Raw genomic sequence first — 22523 nt, forward strand, 5'->3', positions numbered from 1 at the left:
GGTTATGAAAGAATAGTAAACACGCAAATTTCGGTACAACGGACCAAATCGGATTATGCAGAATTATATGTGAAGTTAACCGAATATTTAAAAATAATTATATAATTATATGTATAATGTACAACTACATATATAATTATATGTATTATGTTTTAATAAATAAATAAATAAATAATAATACTTGTATTGTTAATCGTGATCTATTTACATTAGTTAAAGCTATCCACTTCAAAGTAATCTTGTAGTGCTTTATCAATCCAATCACAACCTGTATCAGATACTGGAGATAATTGACCGGAATATGTCATGGGATCAAATTGATTTTCAAAACTATTTTGGAATAAACTACTATATTCAAATATACTATTATTTCTCTTATTATCAAATGGAATTGTCTCAGTAATAGATTCACTTGTATTAGTAAGTGATGTATCTGAAACTGGTCCACTGGCAGGAGAATACGATTGAATCAGTACTGAACTAACTGTCGGAGGTTCAGAAGCTGATTCCTTTCCTTCAACTACTGTCTTTAATGGTCGTGATTGTGATTGTAATGGTTGTGGAGGTGGTGGTTGTTCGATCTTTATATCAATATGAGGTAAATTTTCCTTTAATTTGGAATATAGTTGTGGCCTTATAGTCACTAAGGATTCTCTTATATGTCTAGCTAATTTCCCTGATAGTATCCAATGATTTGAAATTGGATAAATTGCAGATAATGATAAGGTAATATACTCTGCATAAGTATCAAGATCCTTTGAACTTAAATGTTGTTTTACAGTTTCATCATCACCATTTAAAGTATTTTCTACCCAAATATAGGCACTAATAAACATTAATGATGCTAAGGCTAATGCACATGCGAATAGAGGAGTTCTTTCTAGAACTTTAGTTGCATCTGTATCAATAAGTGCTTGAACAATAGATATGGCTGCTTCAATAGTTTTTCTAGTCTCAATTACCGCCCTTGAATCAAGTTCAGTTTGAGATGGAGGTTCTCCATTTTCTTCATCAGAAGATTCTCCTCCGCATCGTGGATTTTGAGGTGAATTTATCTTCCAAAGAAATGAAAATGGTCTATGAACAAATATTTTTGCATAATTAAATAATAAAATGGCTTGATGTACTCCTTCATTAATTTTACCATTCAGATGAATTAATGAAGGTGAATTAAACATCTTTGGATTTTCAAGTCTCATTGAGAAATTGGAAACTGAAGCTTTTAGTCTAGTTAGAGTGGCCTCCACAGGTAATTTATCAAGAACTTCTATATTTAATTTAACTGCTTCAGTTACCAATTTTGCTGCTTCCGCTCTAGTTTTATAATCAAAAGTATCTCTACTTGGAACAGTTGGATAAAAAATATTCTTAGATAATAAATCCATCTTTGTAACAGTTCTACCATCTGCTGAACCAATTATTACATCAAAAAAATATAATTCCCAAAAACATCTACGAGCATTATCAACAATATTTATTTCTGATAAATGCTCTAATCTTGTAGAATTTAATACAGCTAATTGTGTTTTATCTGATGCTGGTGATAGAACTTGTACTTTAGATTTTTCTGGTTTATCTAAACAATCAATTTGTAACTTCTTTAATAAATATATGCATAAATGTCGAATGGTTTTACTTAATTTATGAATTGATGATATATGAGCAATGATAGATAATAAAATTAGACATTGAATTGATACTATATCATTATAATCATTATCTTTAATTATTCGAATACATTGAGTTATTCTATCTGATACTAAATCAATCTTTTTTGAAAATATAGTCTTGGTATATCCATCAGTAACTATTTTCATTACAGGTAGTATTTCTGCAATAATTGACAGTTGACTGAAAAATTGATTAATTTCATCCTTAGGAGGTAATAAAGGATGTGACCAATGAAATTTTTCATAATATTTTTTAAGAATATCTTCTGTATCAAGAGTTGATGTATCAATAAAATTATTTAATGAATGAACTTTAAGTACACTTTCAAGTTCTTCTATTGATTCTGGTTCATGACCATTTTCTCTATTAGCAAATATACAATCTAATTCACCAATATTATTATCTAATTTTACTTTCTTTCTTAAATTAGTTATCATTTCTTGTTCTTTTGTACTTAATGGACCCTCAGTTCTCTTTCTAAAATATTCAACAGCTTTCTTTCCAGGACAACTGGATCCATCACATCTACTATTATCTTTAGCACAAGGTAAATTATATATTTCTTGTAACATTTCTCCATTATCACGTATATGACTCTCTTTTTTCCTAATTAAATGAAGATCTTTGACATTTTTCATGAATGGGAATTCTTCAATATCAGCTGTATTAATTGCAGGACCTTCTGATACTGTTACTTGTCCTTTCTTTGAAACTCCCTTTTTCCTTGAACCACCTCTATGACTTTCAACATATATACATTCTCGTCCTGCTTTATTACATCTTCCACAAACAGGTTCTGCACTATCACATTTAAAATGTCTTCTACGACATTCCAAACATGCTCTACTGGCATGCTTTCTACTCAGTTTCAGAGTATCAATAATAATAGACATTACTCCTAATAAAACCCGAGGCACAACTAAAAAAAAATAGGATTTTTAACTATTTAATCGGAATGAATTATTAAGTAATCAATACACTTGTTGTGAAACTAACCCCATCAGTATAGTAGAAATAAACTGTTGATGGTGGGGGTATCGAATATTAAGGATTTATACAAGACCACATCTTCCGCGGGGTTTGGAAAGATCACGTGCAGAATTAAGAGTCAAACCCCGTCATCGATTTTTTTAGATTAATTTTGATTTGTATATCATTGTTTAAAATTCATACTAAATCACGCCAAAAAGTATAGATAAGTATTATTAAGCAAATAAATTCTAAATTACATGCATAAATCTATGAAATAGCATTCAGATATGTGACGTAATTCTCTATATTTTTAGTTAATTAAAACTCTAGAATTGTTTAGACTAGTTTCACACAAAACTACAGTACAAGAATTAAATAGAGAAGCTAATGATTAGGTTATACGTTGCCAGTTTAATTAAATCATATTTAACATCTCTTATCTCTGGATGAAGATATTAAATATATCTAGGCATGTAAATGGTACTTCAGAAGATTAATTGGTGACACAAAGAGATACTCAATCAACGGAAAACTGCAACGGAAACGCGAGCTCCACTCTTTCACTCTTTCAATTTGCCCACTTAAGTGAATGTGGTCCTATTAATAAGGCCCAATTGGATGTATATTCTCTATTACGGCATCTATGTCATACTACCCACTTACCTAACGCTAAGGGTTTTCTCCAATTCCTCTATTTTGGCACCATCCTTATATTAATTTCATAATAAGTCAATAAAACATTTTCGCAGCAAAGTTTATAAGAAGAATTATTCCAATGGCTTTTACTAAATTGTTTTCTACGATATTTCAAGTTGAAATGGATTTTTTTCTTGTATACAACGTATAAATCTTCATCTTGTTGAATCTAAAGTATATTTGCTTATAGCCTTTCTGACTGCTTCTAATCTATCTGTGGAGCTCGGGTGTGTTCGATGATAAAGATTAAACAACCAGTCGGAATCAAGAGAATTTAAGTTATTTTTAAATATTTTGGATAAGCCTGTCAATGTCGCTTCTTTCAATCCACAATCAATCGCAGAATAATAATCAGCTTCATATTCGAGTTTTTGCTTGTAGTAGTGATCGAAAAGATGGACAATTAAATTAAGTGGAATTGCAATATTTTGAAATAATAAAAATCCAATAACTACGAACTTTTCAGAAAAGCCAAATTGTTCATATAAACTCTTATTTTGAATTGCCTTTGACAAAAGAAATAAATTCAATCCCACCAGACTACTTATAAAAGTGATCTGCTTTAAAATGTGAAACAATTTTAAATGTCCCAATTCGTGGGCAACAACAGATACTACTTCATCAGTTGAGAGGTCCTCAAGCAATGTGTCAGATAAAGCAATTTCACCTCGCCAAGGAAAACCACTTACCATAGCATTCGAATGAGATGAGTATGTTGAAGCATCAAGCACGGAGATTCTTTTGATTTGGAATGCTTTTTCAACTGCAAGCTTTTCAATTCTAGTTCTTAGTTCACCATCTGGTAATGGGCTGGCCTTGAAAAAGAGTGGTAAAATAAACGTTGGATAAATTGTAAAAATTGTAAAAAATATTGCTGCAGTAAGCATTGTCAGTTGCAAAATAGGAATTTTACCAAAATAATTGACCGTTTTTAAGAATAACGAAATTGTGGTTGAATCAATTATCAACTGAACGAGACATCCTGCTAAATCAGAAAATAGCCAACTCTTAATAGTACTCCTATTAAAATTAAATTTCTCTTCAAGGACAAAATTGAAATAATATCCTAATGGTAAATTATAAACAAACAATAATAATCTAGCTATAGCTGAAAATATCAAGGTTTGAAACAACTCACTCTGTGGTAGGAAACTTGAAGCTTTTAAAACTCTTCCACTTATTTTCCAAATAAAAGCATACACGTTGAATTTAATGACAAATAGGTCTTTTATCAAATCAAATATGTCTTTAACGTAATTATATTTCAATTTTGCTTGAGAATACTTCTGGCTATTCCCAAAATACTCGTGATCGAGATCTTGATATGACCCCCAGTTAGTGAGTCCCTTCAATACTCTGTACTGTCTCGCGTACAAGTAAGATTCGAAAATGAATTTTCCCAATCTGAAACCAGTTGCAGATGATTTCCAGTTTAAATTTGAAAAATTGAAAAACTAAATAGTCAGTAATAGTTCGACATAGATGTTAGAGAGGTTTTTTACATACGTTTGGTACAGATAACATTACTGATATGCAATACTTCCCAAACCAACATTTTTAGAAAAATACTTTGGTAGATATACATATATACATATTGATTGAAGCAGGTAAATATTCCCGCGCTATTTTTGTGGCTCTGCTTTACTAAAACGCTTTTTTTTTAACTAAAACGCATTCCAGAATAGTCCAGAGCATTATCGTTAGTAAAAGGGAGATAAATAATTAAGAATGGCTAACGCCTCTGCTATGATTTACGGCCACGTAGTCATTGTTCTCATTTTACGGTATATAGGTGATACAATTGCCAAGAGTTTTTTTTAGGAGAATATGCATAATTCGAGGGATACCAGTTTAGTTCAGGGCTTCTTAATTTAATACATCATTCAATCACAAGTACAAAACGGATGCTCAACCACTTGATCAGATGGCTCTTCAGTTTTTCCAACTTAAAATTCTACCCCACTTATCTAATATACAGCCGTTTCCCTGTGTACAGGATATCTCAAAAGATAAGGCTCTGTAAATCACCATTTTGTATACCTTTGTAGTGATCACTGTCCTATCTGACTGCAATCTTTCCCACCCTTTCCTCTAATGTATATAAACTCACAAATATCCTTGACTCTACCTAGCACATACTGTTCTCGATAAATGGTTTAGTATATGCCGTATCTAACTAAATAAGCAGCACAATTATTACTGTAATCAAGGCATATTTCGCTTATTTTCGGTTTCTTATCAAATGTAGGTTTTTGGTTGACTCTCAAATTGTCTCAAATACCTTGAGAAGTTTTTTATTATATAAATTCGTATTTTAAATAAGTAACTAAAAAATAGCAGAATTTTGGATGCAAAATTTTTCTAGAACTTATCGGTCACGTGCTTCACTATAAATAATCTGCTGTATGGGACCCCAATTCACATTAGTTTCTTAACACCAGTTATATCACTTGCGGTTGAATTAACAAGATCGGAGTCAGATTTAGTAGTTTTGTAGTGAGATGCCAGATACCTACTAATCAAATCGTTATTAAGATTAATTATTGCTTGATTGAATCGCGCAATAATGCGATTTCTTGCTGGTGTAAGTAATGCTTGAGTTTGAAATCTTTCCATTATCTCGTCATGTCGAGATTTTGTTTCTCTGACTTTCATAAAGAACAAAAATAATTTAGTATAAAAGGAAAAGGAATCATTCTCATTATCGGTGAAAGATTGCATTGAACACCTTACCCCCTTGTTCAAAAAACAGAAAGCATCACCTTTGAATTCTTCATCAATTTTATGATTCATCAAATCAATCAATATAAAAGTGTTATAGTCGGATAAGATCACATATGGAGAACCTGTGACAGTGGCATCTTTTAGACACTGAGAAAATAGCTGTACTAAAGGATGATCCACTCTAAAAGATGTTGAGTAGAAGTCATCGATATATGTAGATATTGAACTTTTCTTTATCTCAATAGGTAAACGGAAATCATTTGATTCTATTTGGATGTCAGGAAAGAGTGTAACATTCACATTGGAAATTAATTTCAGAACTGGATTGCGACGTTTAATTTGGAGTCCTTGAAAAAGAGATGAAAATACTGAAACAACAGGTTTCAATAAATTATTCACTACAGCCTCTTCTATATCCATCTCGAACTTGTTGTCCACATCAAATTCCAGGGGTAAATGTGTATCTGGGATAGCTTCCAATTGTGATTTTGAAATCTTGATTTTATCAGGATCATGTATGATGAATTTCTCAACCTTTTCTTTCGGATAGAATAAAGTTATAATCTTTGTCAATTCATTTCTTCTCTTTTCTTTGTTTCTATCAGATTGGGTTATTCTGGTGGATTCAGAGTCTTCGCTAAAGAATTCGGATGATGTTTCTGGTCCCACTGTTTCCACGATCGGAGGCAAGGTTCTGACTGTTGAACTTGGAGCAGGCATTGAAGTGGCCGCAGTCGCAACATTTGCTGTGGGTCTGGTTGTCACATTGGTATCTAAAACTGGAGGCTGCATGCTCAAATTCCGAGTGAAACTAAAGTACCCATAAAAGAAATGCCTCAAAGGTCTATCTTGCGTTTTAAAATGCCCTTTTAAATCTTCTGCAAACCTTCCGACTATGTATAACATTGCAGGATTAGTTTGAAAATTGAATTTTTGAAGTAAATGGAAGTTATGAAGTCGAAGTAGAATAAACAAGGCCGTCTCTTGCAGAATATTACCCTCTTTAACGAAGATTTCTATACCAAAGCTTGTGAAAAGTTGTTTTATCTCTTTGTCTTTTGGATTTTTGAGATATTCTTGTAATTGAATCTCCAAATTATTATAATCTTCTATACCTTCGCTGTTAATTTCAAAAGGGTAAATTTCATCTCCTTTTATTTTCTTCAAAGCAGCTTTAGCATGTTTGAAATTAATAATGCTGGACAATCTCAACGACATGGCTAACAGCAGTAAATAATTATTTAGTATTTTGTCTAAAATAGACCAGTATCAATAAAATATACTTGAGGATTTATAATAGATATTGAAAAATTTCTTCAAAAGGATGCAAAACCCAGCGGTAAACAATTATTTTAGTATTTTGTTTACAAAATAGACTAATATCAATAAATAAGACTAATTTGTTTCTTAATGATGATTTATATTATACGAACACCCAAAAGAGTAAGAAAAGTTTGTTCAAGGAGTTTTTTTGACACATTTCTGCAAAAGGATGCAAAACCCCTTTTTACGGAAATACACCAAATATTATGAAGTAGGTAATGCACAGATTTTCGAACATTGTCGGTGTCTTATTTTATTTATAGCAAACCTTATCTTATATTAATTACGGCAAACAAATCGATAAAGGCTGAAACACCTTTTGGTTTTATCAAACTAAGTAGTCAATAGCCTTAACTGTTTAAGTATATTACCTTATCAATGAGTAAAAAAAAGTCACGTGCCGATAATATTGGATGGACTTTTTTCTGATTATTTAATCATTTTAATTATGTGGTATAGTAATAGCTTAAGGAGGGAGTACTATAATATTAACATATTTTAGATAAGTACTAAGATAATCATGAATGCTCATGAAGATGTACCGACATTGAAGTTAGTTCTACTAGGAGAATCATCAGTAGGAAAGACAGCATTAGTTCATCGATTTACTACTAATAAATTTGATAGTAATACTACCAATACTATTGGAGCTGCGTTTATTACTAAATTATATCATTCACAATTAAAACCAGAAAGGCGAATAAAGTTTGAAATATGGGATACTGCAGGTCAGGAAAGATATAGATCATTAACGCCAATGTATTATAGAAATGCTAAAGTTGCATTAGTATGTGTTGATTTAAGTAATTTTGAAGATAGTTTTAAAACTGCTAAATTTTGGATAGAACAATTAGAAATTAATAATAGTGGTAATAATAGTGATAATGATTCAAATGATAAATTAATTGTGCGATTAGTAGGAAATAAACTGGATCTTTTTGCGAAGTTGAGTGATGAAGAAAAATCAGATATTACTTTTAAAATAAATCAATTTACTGATTCAACAGGTATTATATATAATCAAACAAGTGCATTTGATGGAACTGGATTAACAGAATTATTCGATGAAATTGTAGATGGAATTGATGATAAAATTTTTATCGAGTACTATGAACAAAAGTCAAAAACTACTACTGAAAATCAAATTGGATCTATTCTTGATGCTCGTATGAATGGCCAATCTACTTCTTCATATACATGTTGTTAATTAATATTTACATATATATATATGTATATATGTACACGTATAATAATATATATATATAGTACATTAGTGATTACGTTACAATTTAAATAATAATTATAATTCTAATATAATTATAATTCCAAACCTTTTTGCATCCAATAAGCTCGACGAACATCTTTATCAAGATTTGATTTTGTCTTCTTCATTTCTTCGGCCGAGGGAGTATTTTCATTTTCATCCTTTGATGAAGTTACTTCAACTATTTCCTCTTTAGTATCTTCATCATCTTCTACAGTTTCTTCTATTCCTAAATAATTAGCAACTTTGGCAGTACTTTCAGTTGCACTTTCTTTAGTATGTTGAACTTTTTCAACTTTTGCAACTTTTTCAACTTTTTCAATTTTTATTTCATCTTCACTCTCAACCGTCATATCAGAGAAATAATATTTATCATTTCCATTAGCTCCATCTGATTCTTCAGCATCATCCTTTTGATGACTATCAAGAAGTGCATGATTGGCTACTTTATGTCTATCATCATTAAAATCTCTTTCTTTACCTTTATACTTAATTATATCACCTAATATCAGTTGTCCTAATCTTTCTTTATAAGTTGAAGAATGCATTCTATAACATTTATCTACTAATAATTGATATGCACCTCCAAAAGCTTTCTTTAAATCTCTTAAATTAAATGATGATCTAGTAATATTATTATTTTCATCAGCTGGATCTTGAATTACAATTGAAAATGGATTTTTACTTGTATCTAGATAAGGATAATCTGATTTTTTTAAATATCTTGGTAAATCAGTTTCTGGATCTAAAGATATTATTAAATTATCAAATGAAAAATTTCTACCATAAAGTTCAAAAAATTCAATTAATAAAGCTCCAAGATTATCCATAATTGATATTGATTTTGTTGAAACTTTTGGATGTAAATTTAAGAAATGATAACATAAAATAATTGTTGCATAACCTCCTAATCCTCCAACATGAACATTATTTAATTTTCTTGATCTTAAAAATTGTTTTACAATTAATACCATTTCTCTTAAACCAGGTGTATCTGCTAACCATTTCCTTATTCTTCTAGCTGCATCTATACCATTTGTTCTTTCAAATGATATATCAATATGAATATTTGTTAATGGATCAACAAATTTAATAATCGGTACTTTAGCCTTTGCTATAACTTCTATATTCTTTGCTAAACCTTTATTTCTTAAAAATGATGATAATTGATAAAGACTTGATCTATTTTCTACATTTCCTTTTCTTGAAACAACAACCATATCAATATCTGAACCTGGTAAATATAAATCAGTTGCAAATGATCCAAAAACATGAGTTTCTGTATCAGGCCAAAAATTACTAATTTGAGATTTTAACATACCTACCACATTATTACGGGCAGTAATTTCTTCACTTGATGGTGATATATAATTAACGAAATCTTTCATTTCTAAAGTTAACCAATCTACTATTTCTCTTTGTTTAGAATGATCATGTTGTTTAATCCATGGATATAATGAAGGAGATTTAGCTCTAGCATATTTATCTACACCTTCATCGGCACTAATAATTCCATCATCTGAAAAATCTTCTTCTTCATTATCTTCTTTGCCACCTTCATCTTCTGATGAACTGAAACCAAATCCTATAAAATCAACATTTTTAGCTAAATCATTATTCTCATTAGTCTCTTCTTCTTTACTTTGATTTTGATCTTCAGTTTGTTCTTGTTCATTATCGTCATCACTAGATATAGCAATAACTTCAGGTTCATTATCATCATCATCAGAATCAATTAATACCATACCATTTCCTTCTTCATCATCCTTCCCATCATAATCAAATATTAAATCTGAATCTGACGCTGATTCTTCTTCTTCATCTCTATGTTGAAGAACTCCAAATTTATTTTCAGCCACTAATATTTGTTCCTTTTCTTTATTTTTGGAACCGACTTTTCTTTTCTTATTCTTTGGAAGTGCTGGAGTTACCAGCCTACTTCTTTTCGACGCCATAGTTGGTTGGTCTGTACTTATATATTATATCTGTAGTAGAGTCTTGCAAAACTTGTAGAGATGTCGCAAAGAGCAGATGGGTTTTATGTCGCATTATGGGTTGGAGAGCTATATGCCGGAAAATGTCATCCACTATACTATTCTTATATTATTACTATATAACTCAATCATTTATAGTTATAGGATTGGAGAATAACAGATATATGATGAGAAATAATGTCACTACCGAAGTAGCAATGAGAACATTCCTTCTGTATATACTTTCTTGTATCCAATAAGTGTCTAATAGGAGAGATGAAAGAATGACCAATTTTAAAGAAAATAAATGAAGGGACCAATAATAATATGATACAAGCTCAACTATTAATAAATAAATAATATAAAGTCTGGTTGAACCCACTTTTGAAACAATATGACTATTTTTTAAATCTATTTCTTTATTAAGTATAGTTTTAGTAGAAGTCTGCTTCATTAAATTTAATACATCATTATCATCTATCAATTCCAGTTCATCACTATCATTTGGATCTTGACTATCATTAACTTTATTTTCCTCATATATTTCATTGGGATTATTAGATTTTGTAAGTAATGAATAATCATCTAAAGCCGTTGTCTCTGATATTTCTTCACTAATGAATTGTGTCCATTTAATTTCTTCTAATGCTTCTAAAACTTGAGAAGATGAGATTCTTCTAAATTCTTCATTATCTCCTGATTTTTGACCTTTAATCATTAAATATATAAGTTGTTCATATTCTATAAGTGATTTATCAAATTCCAGTACATTTCTAGCTGTTTTAGAAGCATCAACAAACCAAATATGAAACAGTTCTGGCTCTAATGAGAAATACCATTTCATTATCTTTTCTCTAATTATTTGAGGATCAATTTCATCTTTAATTGAATTACTGAATGGTAATGTTCCAACACAAAGATAACATAAAATTATTCCTAAAGAATATATATCACTTTCAAAACTAAAATTATTTATAAATGTTTTAATACTATCTTCAGTATTTGGATCATAGTTCGAGAACCATAATTCAGGAGCAGTAAATTCAAGTGTACCTGTATTACCTTGTCTTTCATTAGATTTATCAAGAGATGGAAGATTTAAATCTCTTTCTCTTAATCTTTGTTTATCAATAAATTTCCCTTCTCCAAAATCTGAAACTAAAATTTTAGGTAATTTATGTAATTCATGTTCAAGTTCTGTATCACTTGAAAATTTTAATTTTTGAATTAAATCAGTTGTATAAGGAACATCAAGTAAACAATTAGAAGGTTTAAGATCTCGATGTAAAATACCATGATTATGAAGATAATTAACTCCATTAGCTACATCTCGGAAAAACTTCCAAATCTCTAAATTATTAAGCCATGGTCTTAATGATTCATGATTTCCAGTAAATTTACCTCTTGAAGCTCGACGTTTCATTCTTTCTTGTTGAACTTTATCTTTAAGACTTGCAAATAAATCCTGTTGAAAATTCTTAACTATTAAATTTTCTAATTGTCCTCCACCACAAAATTGTTGTAATATATAAACATAAGGAACTTTTGAATTTATATCAGGACTAGATATTTCATCCTTAAAGAAAAATGTTGACAGATCAGAAATATCACCTAATTCAAGCCAAACATGATTATATCGTATTAAATTATTTTCATTAGCTCCTTGAACTGATAATTCATAAAGTATTAGTACTTCATTTAAAACTTGTTCTAAATGTTCAAATCTATTCCCTATAGTAATTCTTTTTACTGCATAAGTTCCTAATTTTATATCATTTAATATATGAATAACTTTAAATACTTGAGCATGAGCTCCTGATCCTAATGTATATGGAGGAACTTTTTTAAAGAATCTTTTAAAATATCCTGGATTAAATATATTTTCTGGTAAAGAATAACTTGGAGGTTTCCTATTTTGTTCACTATTATATGGAAGTTGACTAAGGAGTTTAAAATAATCATGATGCATAAATCTTGCTGGTAATTTTTTAGTTAACGCGTTGGATTTATCATTACTATCATTAGATCCTCGATTATTTTGGGTAGTATAATCCCAATAAAATCCACAATTTGGACATTTAATATTATTGGAATTTGAAAATCCTCCTTGAGAATAAGTTTCTTCATTATCATTACCATTTGATGAATTAGTTTCAGGTGTATTAAAATCTACCGTAGATAATAATTGAATAGTATTTTGTTGATTATTATGTAACACAAGTAATCCATGATTTGGATCATGATAAAGAACTTGATTATTGGTATTATAAGGTACTATAGACATTTACTTTATACTTATAACTTTTTATAAGTGGGTACAATTCCTGCTAGTCATCGGTTAAAAACGGTAATTGAATTATTTCTCGAGCAATCATGTTATTTTCCCAATTGGAATTTGTGGGGGTGAGGGCGGCAAGTTGCAAAAAAAAGATTTTTAATTTTTGAAAATTTCGTTTCGTTATTTCTATAAAAGTTTAGTTTTTACATAAAGCGTTATTTTAATTATAGCAAAGGATTAGTTTCTCATGCCTACATTACGAACTCTTAACATAAGCTGTAATAGTTTGGTTTCTAAGTCATATTTGTCTTGAGCATCCAAGTTTCGGATATCTTCATCCGAAATGTTTAACACGGTTTCTAATGATTTAAGCAATGAATTGGATTGTGTTTCATTGACTTGGGTGTCGTTGGTTTCTGGAATTGCTTCAATGGTATTTGGAATAGCTTCATTGGTTTCTGGAATAGCTTCAGTAGTTTCTGAAATTGTTTTGGTAGTTTCTTCAATTGCTTCAGTAACTTCTGGAATTACTTCAGTAGTTTCTGGAACTATATCAGGAACTTCTGGTGGTTCTTGCATATCAGCAGGTTCATGCTCTACAATTGTAGATAATACCATTTCTTTAGTCACAAGAACTAAGGATCCATCAGAAGAAGATAATGAAGAGCTACTTATTGACTCGGAAATTGACTCTTTGGAAATATCAGTGACATTACCTTCATTAGAAGTAGAATGACCCTTGAAATTTTGAGATTCAAATGTAACTAATTGAGAATTACTACTACTTCCTGAATCAGTTTCTCCAGATTGAGATTCAATAATCATATCATCTTCATGTTTCACAAAATCATCGATAATTTCAGAATTATCTGATTGCTCTAATGGGATCTCAATTTGAGTCTGTTTGTCAGTATTGTGAGTTTCTATTTCAGAATTATTAGAAATCGACTCATCATCTACCATTTCAGAATCGTTTCCCATAGTTGTTTGAGATAAGGAATCATTCTCTGATTCACTAATCTCATCAATAGACTCAACTGAAGAAGATACTTCCACTTTAGATTTACCTCTTTTGGAAACTTTAGGAGATTGTGATTCATCAGACGATTTCTTTTGTTTACGTTTCCTTCCTTTAGCCTTTGATGGAGATGCAGTTTGAAGTTTGGAATTTAACATTGCGGTAAACGAATGAATATCAAATGATCCATTAGTTACAGGATTTTCATGAGAATTTGAATCATGCAGTTCAATTGATTCTCCACTGACTACTGCTTCAGAACTTGATGAAACATCAATCTCATCAAGATTAACTAATTCCAATACTTTTTCCGATGGGATTTCCGATACTTCATTTTCAGTACTTTCTTCAATATTCACAGCAGGAGTTGTATCAACTTGAGTTTCATCAACTTGAGTTTCTTCAGGTTTAGAATCATTAGAAGTTTCAGATATCTCTGCCGACATCTCTGCCGACATCTCCTCTGCATTAGAAAGTCCTAATTCCAAGCCTAAACTTTTCCTGACTTTTGGTAAAATACCAATATTCTTTTTAATAAAAATATCAATATTAATTTGTAAATTCTTATGATTATCTACTAATAAATTATCCAAATCTTCAATTAAAGTTGGATTAAGCAGAACATCAGTTAAATATTGCAGGAAAATATCTCGGAAATTAAATAATAAAAATCCTTCTAATTTAGAACCACTAGTAATAATTTCTTGATGAATACAAGATAATTGACTATAAAATTTATCTTCCACTAAGAATTTAAATAAATCAACAAATGAATTATTATCAGAAATTTTAAATTTAATACTATCAACTACAAATTCTTGAATTAAAGGATTTGGAGCATTCTTCATCAATCTAAGAAAGAATTTATAATTTTCTGATTTCCATGAATTTACTTTTAAATATTCAAGTCCCTTACTTAAATCTTCAGTATTTGTTATAGTTACAACAGCTTGTACAACTTTTTTAATAAATGTTTCAAATCCAATAGGTAATACTGTACAAATTTCTCCACATGATTCAACTTCTGAAAGTTTCAGTGATACAATTCTTGAATTAAAGAATTCTTCAAGAAATTCTTCTAAAGCTTTATTCTTTTCTTTATCTTGAATTATAGAAAGATCTAATATCATTATTAGATCAGCTCCATCCAGAGTTACTGGAAACATTAATTTTAATAAACAAGTAATTTGATTATCAGTAAATTTATTTAATGAAATTTCAATTACTTTAAGATAAGTATCTCTAGTAATATTTCGAGATTCTTTACTAAATAATAAACTTGGTTCAAAAGTATCTAAAAATGCTGTTAAAGTTTTATTAATTAATTCAAATGATAAATCCGGATTTAATAATTGATAAAACATAACAGAAATATTTTCCATCATAGTAATAGTTGATTTTGTAGGTCTAATTTCCTTTTTAGTAATTGGTTTTATATAATTTAAAAAACTTTGAAGAAAATTAAATTTCTTTTCAATAGTTAAATGATTCAGTTGAAATACAAGAGCAAGACTATGAACTACTTTATCAAATCTTGCATAAATCCATCTATTTGGTAAAGGATTAACCTCTGCTAAAGTAACTGGATCATTAGCTAAACATCTAACTTCATTAAATTTTCTTTCATTTGATTGATTATTACTAAATCTCATAAGACGATTTAATACCATTAAACCTAAATCATGCATGTAAGGAGTTGAAGCATCCTTTTTAAAATAAAAATTTAAAATTATTGGTTGAATAATTTTATCCCAATAAATATATAAATATTTTGTTCCTTGATTATTATTATTTGTCATTGGATTTATAAATGAATAAAGGATTGATAAAAATAAATTATGTAAAGCATTAATTACATCTTCTGGTGCATCACATGCATTAATACTATTAAATAAATGAGTAGTTAATCTTGTTTTTGATTTTAATACATTTGTTATAGCTTGATTTCTTTCATCAATTGTTGTTGAATTTCTTAATATTGGTTCAATAACCCCTTTAACATATTCAAGATCTCTATAAGATAAATTATATACCACTGCTTTCCAACTATTTAATGAAATTATTTGTGCAGTAATATTTCTTGAATTAAAACAAATCTTGGGAATTCTTAACCATTTTGTTAAATGTTCCCAATTACAAAATGGAATTTTATTATTACTTAACATTATAGTTATAGCTACCCAAATATCCATTGATACTTTATATTCACCATCTTTCATAAGTTGTTCTAATTGAATAAAAATATATTCTAAAGCTGTTGATTTTTGGGAATTAAAATTAGGACTATCAACTTGTAAATTTCCATCACAAGTTAAAGATTTAATTTCTGAAGAAATACTTGAAGATAATAATTTATCAACTACTATCAGAATTGAACTATTCAGTAAATAAGCTTTTGCAACTTCTAATAAAGTATTTGTACCAACAGCTATACATTTTGTAAAAAATGCTGAAGGTAAATTACAAACATTAAGTATAAGAGTTCCAAGCCAATGATGAACATATTGAGCCATAATTAGGGGGAAATTTATTACGAAATTTTTAAAACAAAGAAATCTTTCAGTTATTAATGAAGAACTTGGATAACTTTTCATATTAATAAGACTTAATAATACAGATTCAAATACTTTTGAATCCAATAATAATTTCTTACGTTTGGAATTAAATCGGCAATCTTTAATAAGGACCAAATATGGAGTAACAATTGCCTTTGATACATTTGATTTTAATAGGATTTCACTGGCATGTAAATAATACCATTTAGCATCTTCAATTGGCATAAAGTTATTTAATTCTTGTTCTAGCATAATACTTGATATGAGTTTAAGAGCTTGATTAAGAATTCTTATTCTAAATGGATCATTTTTATTAGTTGTATTAGAATTTGTATTCTCTTTATCTGACTCATTTTCAAATAATTTTGATTCTAATTTTATAACATCATTTTTTATTATAGAACTTAATTCAATTATATGATGAGTATCTTTGTTTGAATTTGTTAGTAATCTTTTTAATTGATCTATTGGATTGGTTTTAAATATATTATTTAATGTTGCATATACTTCAAATCTTTTATTAAATGAAGTATCACTTAAATTTATTATACATCCATCAATGAGTTCAGATAATCGAGGGGAATTTGATGGAAGTTGAATTATTGTACCTTGAATCCAAAATTCACTATTTGACGGTCCATAACCACTTCCATTTTTCAGATTTAAATCTATTTTATCCCATAATTGAGTATTATTTGGATCAGTTATAGTTGAATTATCATTTGGATAATTAACTGATTTTAATATAGATTTTCGTGGAGTGGACTTATCTGGAGAACTTGGTAAATCAGATATTAAATCATCAGAAAATGCTACTGATTTTTTTAACGGTATTGGTGAAGATAATTGTAATTGGTTATTATGTAATGGAGATAATCGAATCTTTTTAATAGGTGAGGAATTAATTTGTGATGCACTATTATTAACTCTTTTTAAACTTTTAGTTGGAGTTATAAATTCTTTATTAGTACTATTAGATTTTCGAAGTGGTGGTGTACCATTATGGTTATGACTATGATTATGACTATGATTACGATCTCTATCTTTCTCTTTCTCTTTCTCTTTCTCCTTCTCCTTGTCACGTTTTCCTGATACAGCTCCATTAGCTTTATTAATTGAACGAGTTCTCGGCCTTGAAAGTCCTACGTTCTTAGTACGGGCCATTATGATCGGAGTTATAACTTGAACTTATCATGCAATTACAGTATGAAATGAATAATTACTTTTTTTTCTATATAGTATACAAACGGGATCGTATACTAGATCTATAAGTGCAATTCCATATATATAACCTGTATTATTATATGGTACTCAGTACTTAGTATAAAGAATACGAGCATTTGGTTAGGGCTTTGATGAGAGTCAGTATTAACCTGCAAAAAAAATTTAGTTGTGAAAAATGTAAAAGACGCGTTTTGTTACACAAGGGAAAAAAAAATTCTAGGGCAAGCCGATTTATTTGCAGCTATTTACAATTACACTTTCTGTTTCTTTACAGAAGTACCATTACTATTTTCTATGGTGGTATTGTCATCGTCATCGTCATTGTTATCGTTATCATCTGAATAGGGCCTCTTCTTAGAAGTCGTTTTTGTATTGGAACCTCCAAGCACTTCCACAGTAACCAAATCTCCAAACGATAACCATTGCGAAGATCTAGCCTGGCGGAACCGTTTCCAAGCATAAAGATTAGACAGTTCATCTTCATTAGCTTTAGTTTCAGTATCAGTTTTAGTTTCAGTATCAGTTTCATTATCGATTTGATCAGCAACTTGACGAATTTCAAGTTTGTCTAAACCTCTAGATGTCTTCATTTTTCTTGATAATTGTGGAGTTACATATGTATTGAAATATTTCTTTTCTTTGAATGGTAAATAATTATCAAGTTTCTCTTTAGTTGATTGTAATTCTTCTTGAGTTACCATTCTATCCTCATAAAATGGCTTTTTAGTAATTGGATCTTTAGAATAAAGAATCCATCCCATCCATCCTTTATCACCAATTGCAAGATGTTGAACTAAAAATGCCAATTGTAAATCTACTGTACGAATTTCATTCACTACCTCCTTTTTAATCTTATAAAGTTTACCTCTAATTGAATCGGGACATACATCTTCTGTAACATGTTTGATAGGAGTTGGTGCCCCCAACAGATTTAAGAAATCCTTCTTATTTGCAGGTGTAAGTTCAAAATAAAAACTTGCAAGTGAATATATCATTAGTAAATATTCTAAAATAAATTTAGGTGTTTCACTATATTTTAAAAAAAATTCTTTATCTTGCTTTACTGCATCACCATACCTTTCATTAACAAAATTAGACTTTAAATATATTTCTGGATAATATTGTAAATTTTTAAATTTATTACGGAGATATTTCTTAGTCTCTTCCAGTTTAGGTGGATGAATCTCAAATTGATCAGACGATTTTAATTTATCAATATCTCGTATAAGATGATGATAAACATCAAGTAATCTTTCTGTTAAAAATAATAATTCCTTTTGATTGGTTTTTTTAAGGTAATAATATGGATCATTAAATAAACGATGTAAATATACAAGATCATCTAAAAATGCATGTTTAAATTTTATATCAATTGGTCTTCTTTCAGCAAGATGAAATAATTTATTCATACCAGTATTATCTTCAAACAGGAATAAATTAGATATGAATACTCGAGGTCTATATTGAAATTTATCATTAAATGTATCTTTTAATAAAGAATTTTTCTTTACCTTTGAATCGGTTTGAATAAATTTATCGGTTAATCCATTACAAATATATAAGAATGCAATTCTATCAGGTCCTGAAGTTTTAATAAACATATGTTCCAGTATAGATTTCATTCTACTTTCCATATAATACCAAAACATATCGACTTGTGCAGTGGATATATTAAATAACAGTTGCAGAATTCTTAATACACAATTATAAAATATTTGTTTGATTTCAGGATAAAAATTTACCTTTAAATAAATTTGTAAATCCAAGAATACTGCCAATTTTAATAGAAAATTATAATTTAAACTACTAATTTTATGACCATGAACGTCATGCTGATCAGATCCACCTTGTACAGGTTGAAATATATCCAACTGATTTTCAAATAATGATTCTAAGTAATTATAGAATGATGAACTTAATAAACTTGATCTTACATTATCATTAATCAGTCCATTGAATTTATCAACCAATTGGATTTCTTCTTCCTTTAAATCTTTAAGATCTTTACTATCAATATGATAATCTATTTTCACTGCTTCTATTGTCTTTTTAATAACTTTATCATAATCACTAAAGTGTTTCGATTCAACTTCTTCATCAATGAAATTTTCATTATACAACAGTATAGAACTAACAATGTCGTCAATCAATTCAATGATTGGTGCCATTGACTCCGAAATAGGAGTACTGTGAGATGTCATTCTATACTAGTCTATATTGTTAGGTAGGTACAAATACCTTAACCATATATAGTTAATGGGGTTCAGTAGCTATTTTTCAAAGTGTGTGTTGGAGTGCCTCGAGGAAATTGGGCTGCGCACGTTATTGTTGCAACTATGTATATGACATTATATTTACAAGATGAATATATATACACATATATACTTATATATCCATATCTATACCTATATCTATTTATAATTATGTAAAGGTTAATTCACCAATCAAATTTCTTGGATCTGTTCTTTTTCTTATCACTGGATTTCTTCTTACTGTATAATCTCTTCTCATTAACTTCTTCTTTAATTTGTTCCCATTTTTCAATATCTTCTTCACTAACTTCTCCAGCAAATTCTGCTCTTTCCTTTATAGCAGTTAATAATTTCTTAAAACATTCTTCTGTATTAATTTCTCTATTTCTAGAAGTATCACTTTGAATTAAAATTCCTCCAGTTTTTGTTTCATAACGTATTGGTTTACTAGTTATTTGAGCTAATATAGGTTTAGGAATCCAATAACAAAATTGGGAATTAAGCCATTGATGAGGTTCAAGAGATATAGTTGCCTTAGATGAAGTTTTATTAACTTTTTGACCTCCTGGACCTGATGATCGACTATATGATATTTCAAAGATTTTTGTAGGAATAGAATCTATAGTAGCACTATCTAACCATTTTCTTGCCTTTTCTATATCTTGTTTATTAAACTCCTCCTGTATACTACTTGAATAATGTCGTATTCTTATAATATTAATAGCTCCAATACTATAGATTCTAGAACTTATATTAGTTCCATATCCTGATTTAAGCCTACCGAGCATTGGTGGGACAACATATACCCGTAAATAGATCATTACGGTATCGCATCTAAATTTTTAAATTTTTTATTTTTCATTTCAAATGGGTGCTAAAACAAAATGTATATAACTAAGCACTAAATTTATATTTATAGTGGGAAACATAAAGACTACAGTCAAAGTATATATAATACTACATAAACTAATGAACTACTAAAGGCAGGAATTACATATTAGCTACATCTCTTGAACTGAATTTATTTAGGCTTCTTCTAATACTTTAGCAGCTTCAGAAACATCAACCGAAGTATTATCAGGTTCAACAAATGTCTTTGTAACCTTACCATCTTCAACTAATAAAGCATATCTCTTTGATCTTTCATTACCAAAGAATTTAGTAGCATCAAAACTTAAATCTAATTCTTTAGTGAATTCACCAGCTGGATCAGCTAAAAATTTAACTTGAGCACCAGCAACACTAGTTAATAAACTATCACCCCAAGCTTTTGTTACAAATGCATCATTAACAGCAACTATAAAGAATTTATCATAACCTTTATCATTAAATCCTCTTAAATTCTTTAAATAACCTGGAATATGAGAAGCTGAACAAGCTGGAGAAAATGCTCCAGGAACTCCAATTATAACTGATTTACCTTCAGAAACTTCTTGTGCAATATCTACCGGATTACCTGGAGAATTCTCAAATAAAGTTGCGGCTGGGATCGTGCTACCTATACTAATTGATCTAAATGAAAATCTAGTAGTAATTGGAACTTTGACTCTAGTAAGATTCATTGAAGCTCTAGTAAACATGGTCATTATAATCTATCTATCAATTGAATGGTTTAAAACTGTTCTACACTATAAGCACATGGGTTTTTATTAAGGGATATAGATTTTTACCATTTTTCATATGAGTGGGAGTGTGGACTATGTACAGGCAGAAAAAAACGACATCGGCCACTATATAAATTTAGAACTGGAAACTTTAGTTACATGAGAATATTCAGCATATTCATCATTATTGATTAGGAGTAATAATATATATTAATTCAAATAGTTTCATAGTTAAATAGTTCATAGTATATCAGAGAGAGAGATAGCGAGATATGGCTAATAAAAATGGAAATAAACCAAAGGATTTGGTAACTCAAGAACAGATAACTACCCATGAAGCACTTAACTTATTCAAGAATACCCTCAATTTTAATGTTATAAGTAGGTATGATCCAGCTATAAAGCAATTATTATGGACAACATCTCATTGTGTAGTATATAATTTTAATGATGAATCACAAGATTGGGTAAAGAGTGATTATCAAGGTACACTTGCATTATACTTGCGAGATTATAAACTTCCAACTAAAGATCATATTCCTGATTATCAAGATTTACAAAATTTATTCTGCTATGGATTAATACTATTGAATAGAAATAATCCTGAATGCTTTTCTTTAGGTTTAGTACCTAATAAAGTATCTCAACATTTCTATCCTAATGGATTAAATAATTCTCAAGTTAAAGAAATGGCCATTGAATTGAATGATAATTTAATCATTATTAAAAATCTTCTTGATGAAATTTATGGGTTATGGGTTTATAATGAAGAGGATAGAGCTAAATTATACAAGCTATTAGAGTATTCATTGAATATTAACAATACAGTAGTTCAATAATAATAGTAATAATAATAATATTTTAGTATTATTAATAATATTTTAGTATAGTAATAATCAGTAATTGCTGGTGGTTATGTTATAATATGAATAACCTTATGTATTCTATGTAATTTGTAATATAAAGTAA

The 22523-nt window shown here is 29.2% G+C and overlaps 11 protein-coding genes across 11 annotated transcripts; 2 read left to right on the forward strand and 9 right to left on the reverse strand. All coding sequences in view use genetic code 12, as the record gives it.

Moving 5' to 3' along the window:
- Positions 1 to 33: 33 nt before the first annotated feature.
- Positions 34 to 2879, reverse strand: ZCF2 (Zcf2p). The gene has a single exon (XM_064885747.1). It carries the CDS (start codon positions 2562 to 2564, stop codon positions 210 to 212), a length of 2355 nt encoding a protein of 784 aa, XP_064736832.1. The 5' UTR covers positions 2565 to 2879; the 3' UTR covers positions 34 to 209.
- Positions 2880 to 3494: 615 nt separating this feature from the next.
- RJT21DRAFT_131433 (M48 family metallopeptidase) lies at positions 3495 to 4863 on the reverse strand (the record flags this gene model as incomplete). Its single annotated transcript, XM_064883058.1, has 2 exons — positions 3495 to 4793; positions 4846 to 4863. The coding sequence occupies 2 exons, from the start codon at positions 4861 to 4863 to the stop codon at positions 3495 to 3497; spliced, it is 1317 nt and encodes a 438-aa protein (XP_064736833.1).
- An 894-nt stretch (positions 4864 to 5757) lies between these two features.
- On the reverse strand, positions 5758 to 7281 carry RJT21DRAFT_115716 (uncharacterized protein; the record flags this gene model as incomplete). Its single annotated transcript, XM_064880370.1, has 1 exon — positions 5758 to 7281. One exon carries the CDS (start codon positions 7279 to 7281, stop codon positions 5758 to 5760), a length of 1524 nt encoding a protein of 507 aa, XP_064736834.1.
- A 498-nt stretch (positions 7282 to 7779) lies between these two features.
- Positions 7780 to 8593, forward strand: YPT53 (Rab family GTPase; the record flags this gene model as incomplete). The annotated part of the gene is made up of 1 exon (XM_064882909.1): positions 7780 to 8593. Exon 1 carries the CDS (start codon positions 7907 to 7909, stop codon positions 8591 to 8593), a length of 687 nt encoding a protein of 228 aa, XP_064736835.1. The 5' UTR covers positions 7780 to 7906.
- RJT21DRAFT_122394 (non-canonical poly(A) polymerase) lies at positions 8588 to 10678 on the reverse strand. Its single transcript, XM_064882380.1, has one exon. The coding sequence runs from the start codon at positions 10603 to 10605 to the stop codon at positions 8704 to 8706; it is 1902 nt and encodes a 633-aa protein (XP_064736836.1). The 5' UTR covers positions 10606 to 10678; the 3' UTR covers positions 8588 to 8703.
- A 51-nt stretch (positions 10679 to 10729) lies between these two features.
- RJT21DRAFT_141507 (protein kinase) lies at positions 10730 to 12955 on the reverse strand. The gene has a single exon (XM_064883395.1). The coding sequence runs from the start codon at positions 12905 to 12907 to the stop codon at positions 10769 to 10771; it is 2139 nt and encodes a 712-aa protein (XP_064736837.1). The 5' UTR covers positions 12908 to 12955; the 3' UTR covers positions 10730 to 10768.
- RJT21DRAFT_122396 (DNA-binding protein) lies at positions 12956 to 16341 on the reverse strand. The gene has a single exon (XM_064882381.1). It carries the CDS (start codon positions 16136 to 16138, stop codon positions 13139 to 13141), a length of 3000 nt encoding a protein of 999 aa, XP_064736838.1. The 5' UTR covers positions 16139 to 16341; the 3' UTR covers positions 12956 to 13138.
- Positions 16342 to 17531: 1190 nt separating this feature from the next.
- RJT21DRAFT_122397 (uncharacterized protein) lies at positions 17532 to 19926 on the reverse strand. Its single transcript, XM_064882382.1, has one exon. It carries the CDS (start codon positions 19897 to 19899, stop codon positions 17950 to 17952), a length of 1950 nt encoding a protein of 649 aa, XP_064736839.1. The 5' UTR covers positions 19900 to 19926; the 3' UTR covers positions 17532 to 17949.
- A 102-nt stretch (positions 19927 to 20028) lies between these two features.
- On the reverse strand, positions 20029 to 20776 carry RJT21DRAFT_122398 (uncharacterized protein). The gene has a single exon (XM_064882383.1). The coding sequence runs from the start codon at positions 20769 to 20771 to the stop codon at positions 20136 to 20138; it is 636 nt and encodes a 211-aa protein (XP_064736840.1). The 5' UTR covers positions 20772 to 20776; the 3' UTR covers positions 20029 to 20135.
- A 43-nt stretch (positions 20777 to 20819) lies between these two features.
- On the reverse strand, positions 20820 to 21580 carry TRP99 (Trp99p). Its single transcript, XM_064882384.1, has one exon. The coding sequence runs from the start codon at positions 21534 to 21536 to the stop codon at positions 20976 to 20978; it is 561 nt and encodes a 186-aa protein (XP_064736841.1). The 5' UTR covers positions 21537 to 21580; the 3' UTR covers positions 20820 to 20975.
- A 150-nt stretch (positions 21581 to 21730) lies between these two features.
- On the forward strand, positions 21731 to 22472 carry RJT21DRAFT_122400 (uncharacterized protein). Its single transcript, XM_064882385.1, has one exon. It carries the CDS (start codon positions 21827 to 21829, stop codon positions 22391 to 22393), a length of 567 nt encoding a protein of 188 aa, XP_064736842.1. The 5' UTR covers positions 21731 to 21826; the 3' UTR covers positions 22394 to 22472.
- The last annotated feature ends 51 nt before the right edge of the window (positions 22473 to 22523 follow it).

The sequence above is a fragment of the Scheffersomyces amazonensis genome (assembly GCF_036850825.1).
Source record: "Scheffersomyces amazonensis strain UFMG-HMD-26.3 chromosome Unknown RJT21scaffold_6, whole genome shotgun sequence".
In the NCBI taxonomy this organism is placed as follows: domain Eukaryota; kingdom Fungi; phylum Ascomycota; class Pichiomycetes; order Serinales; family Debaryomycetaceae; genus Scheffersomyces; species Scheffersomyces amazonensis.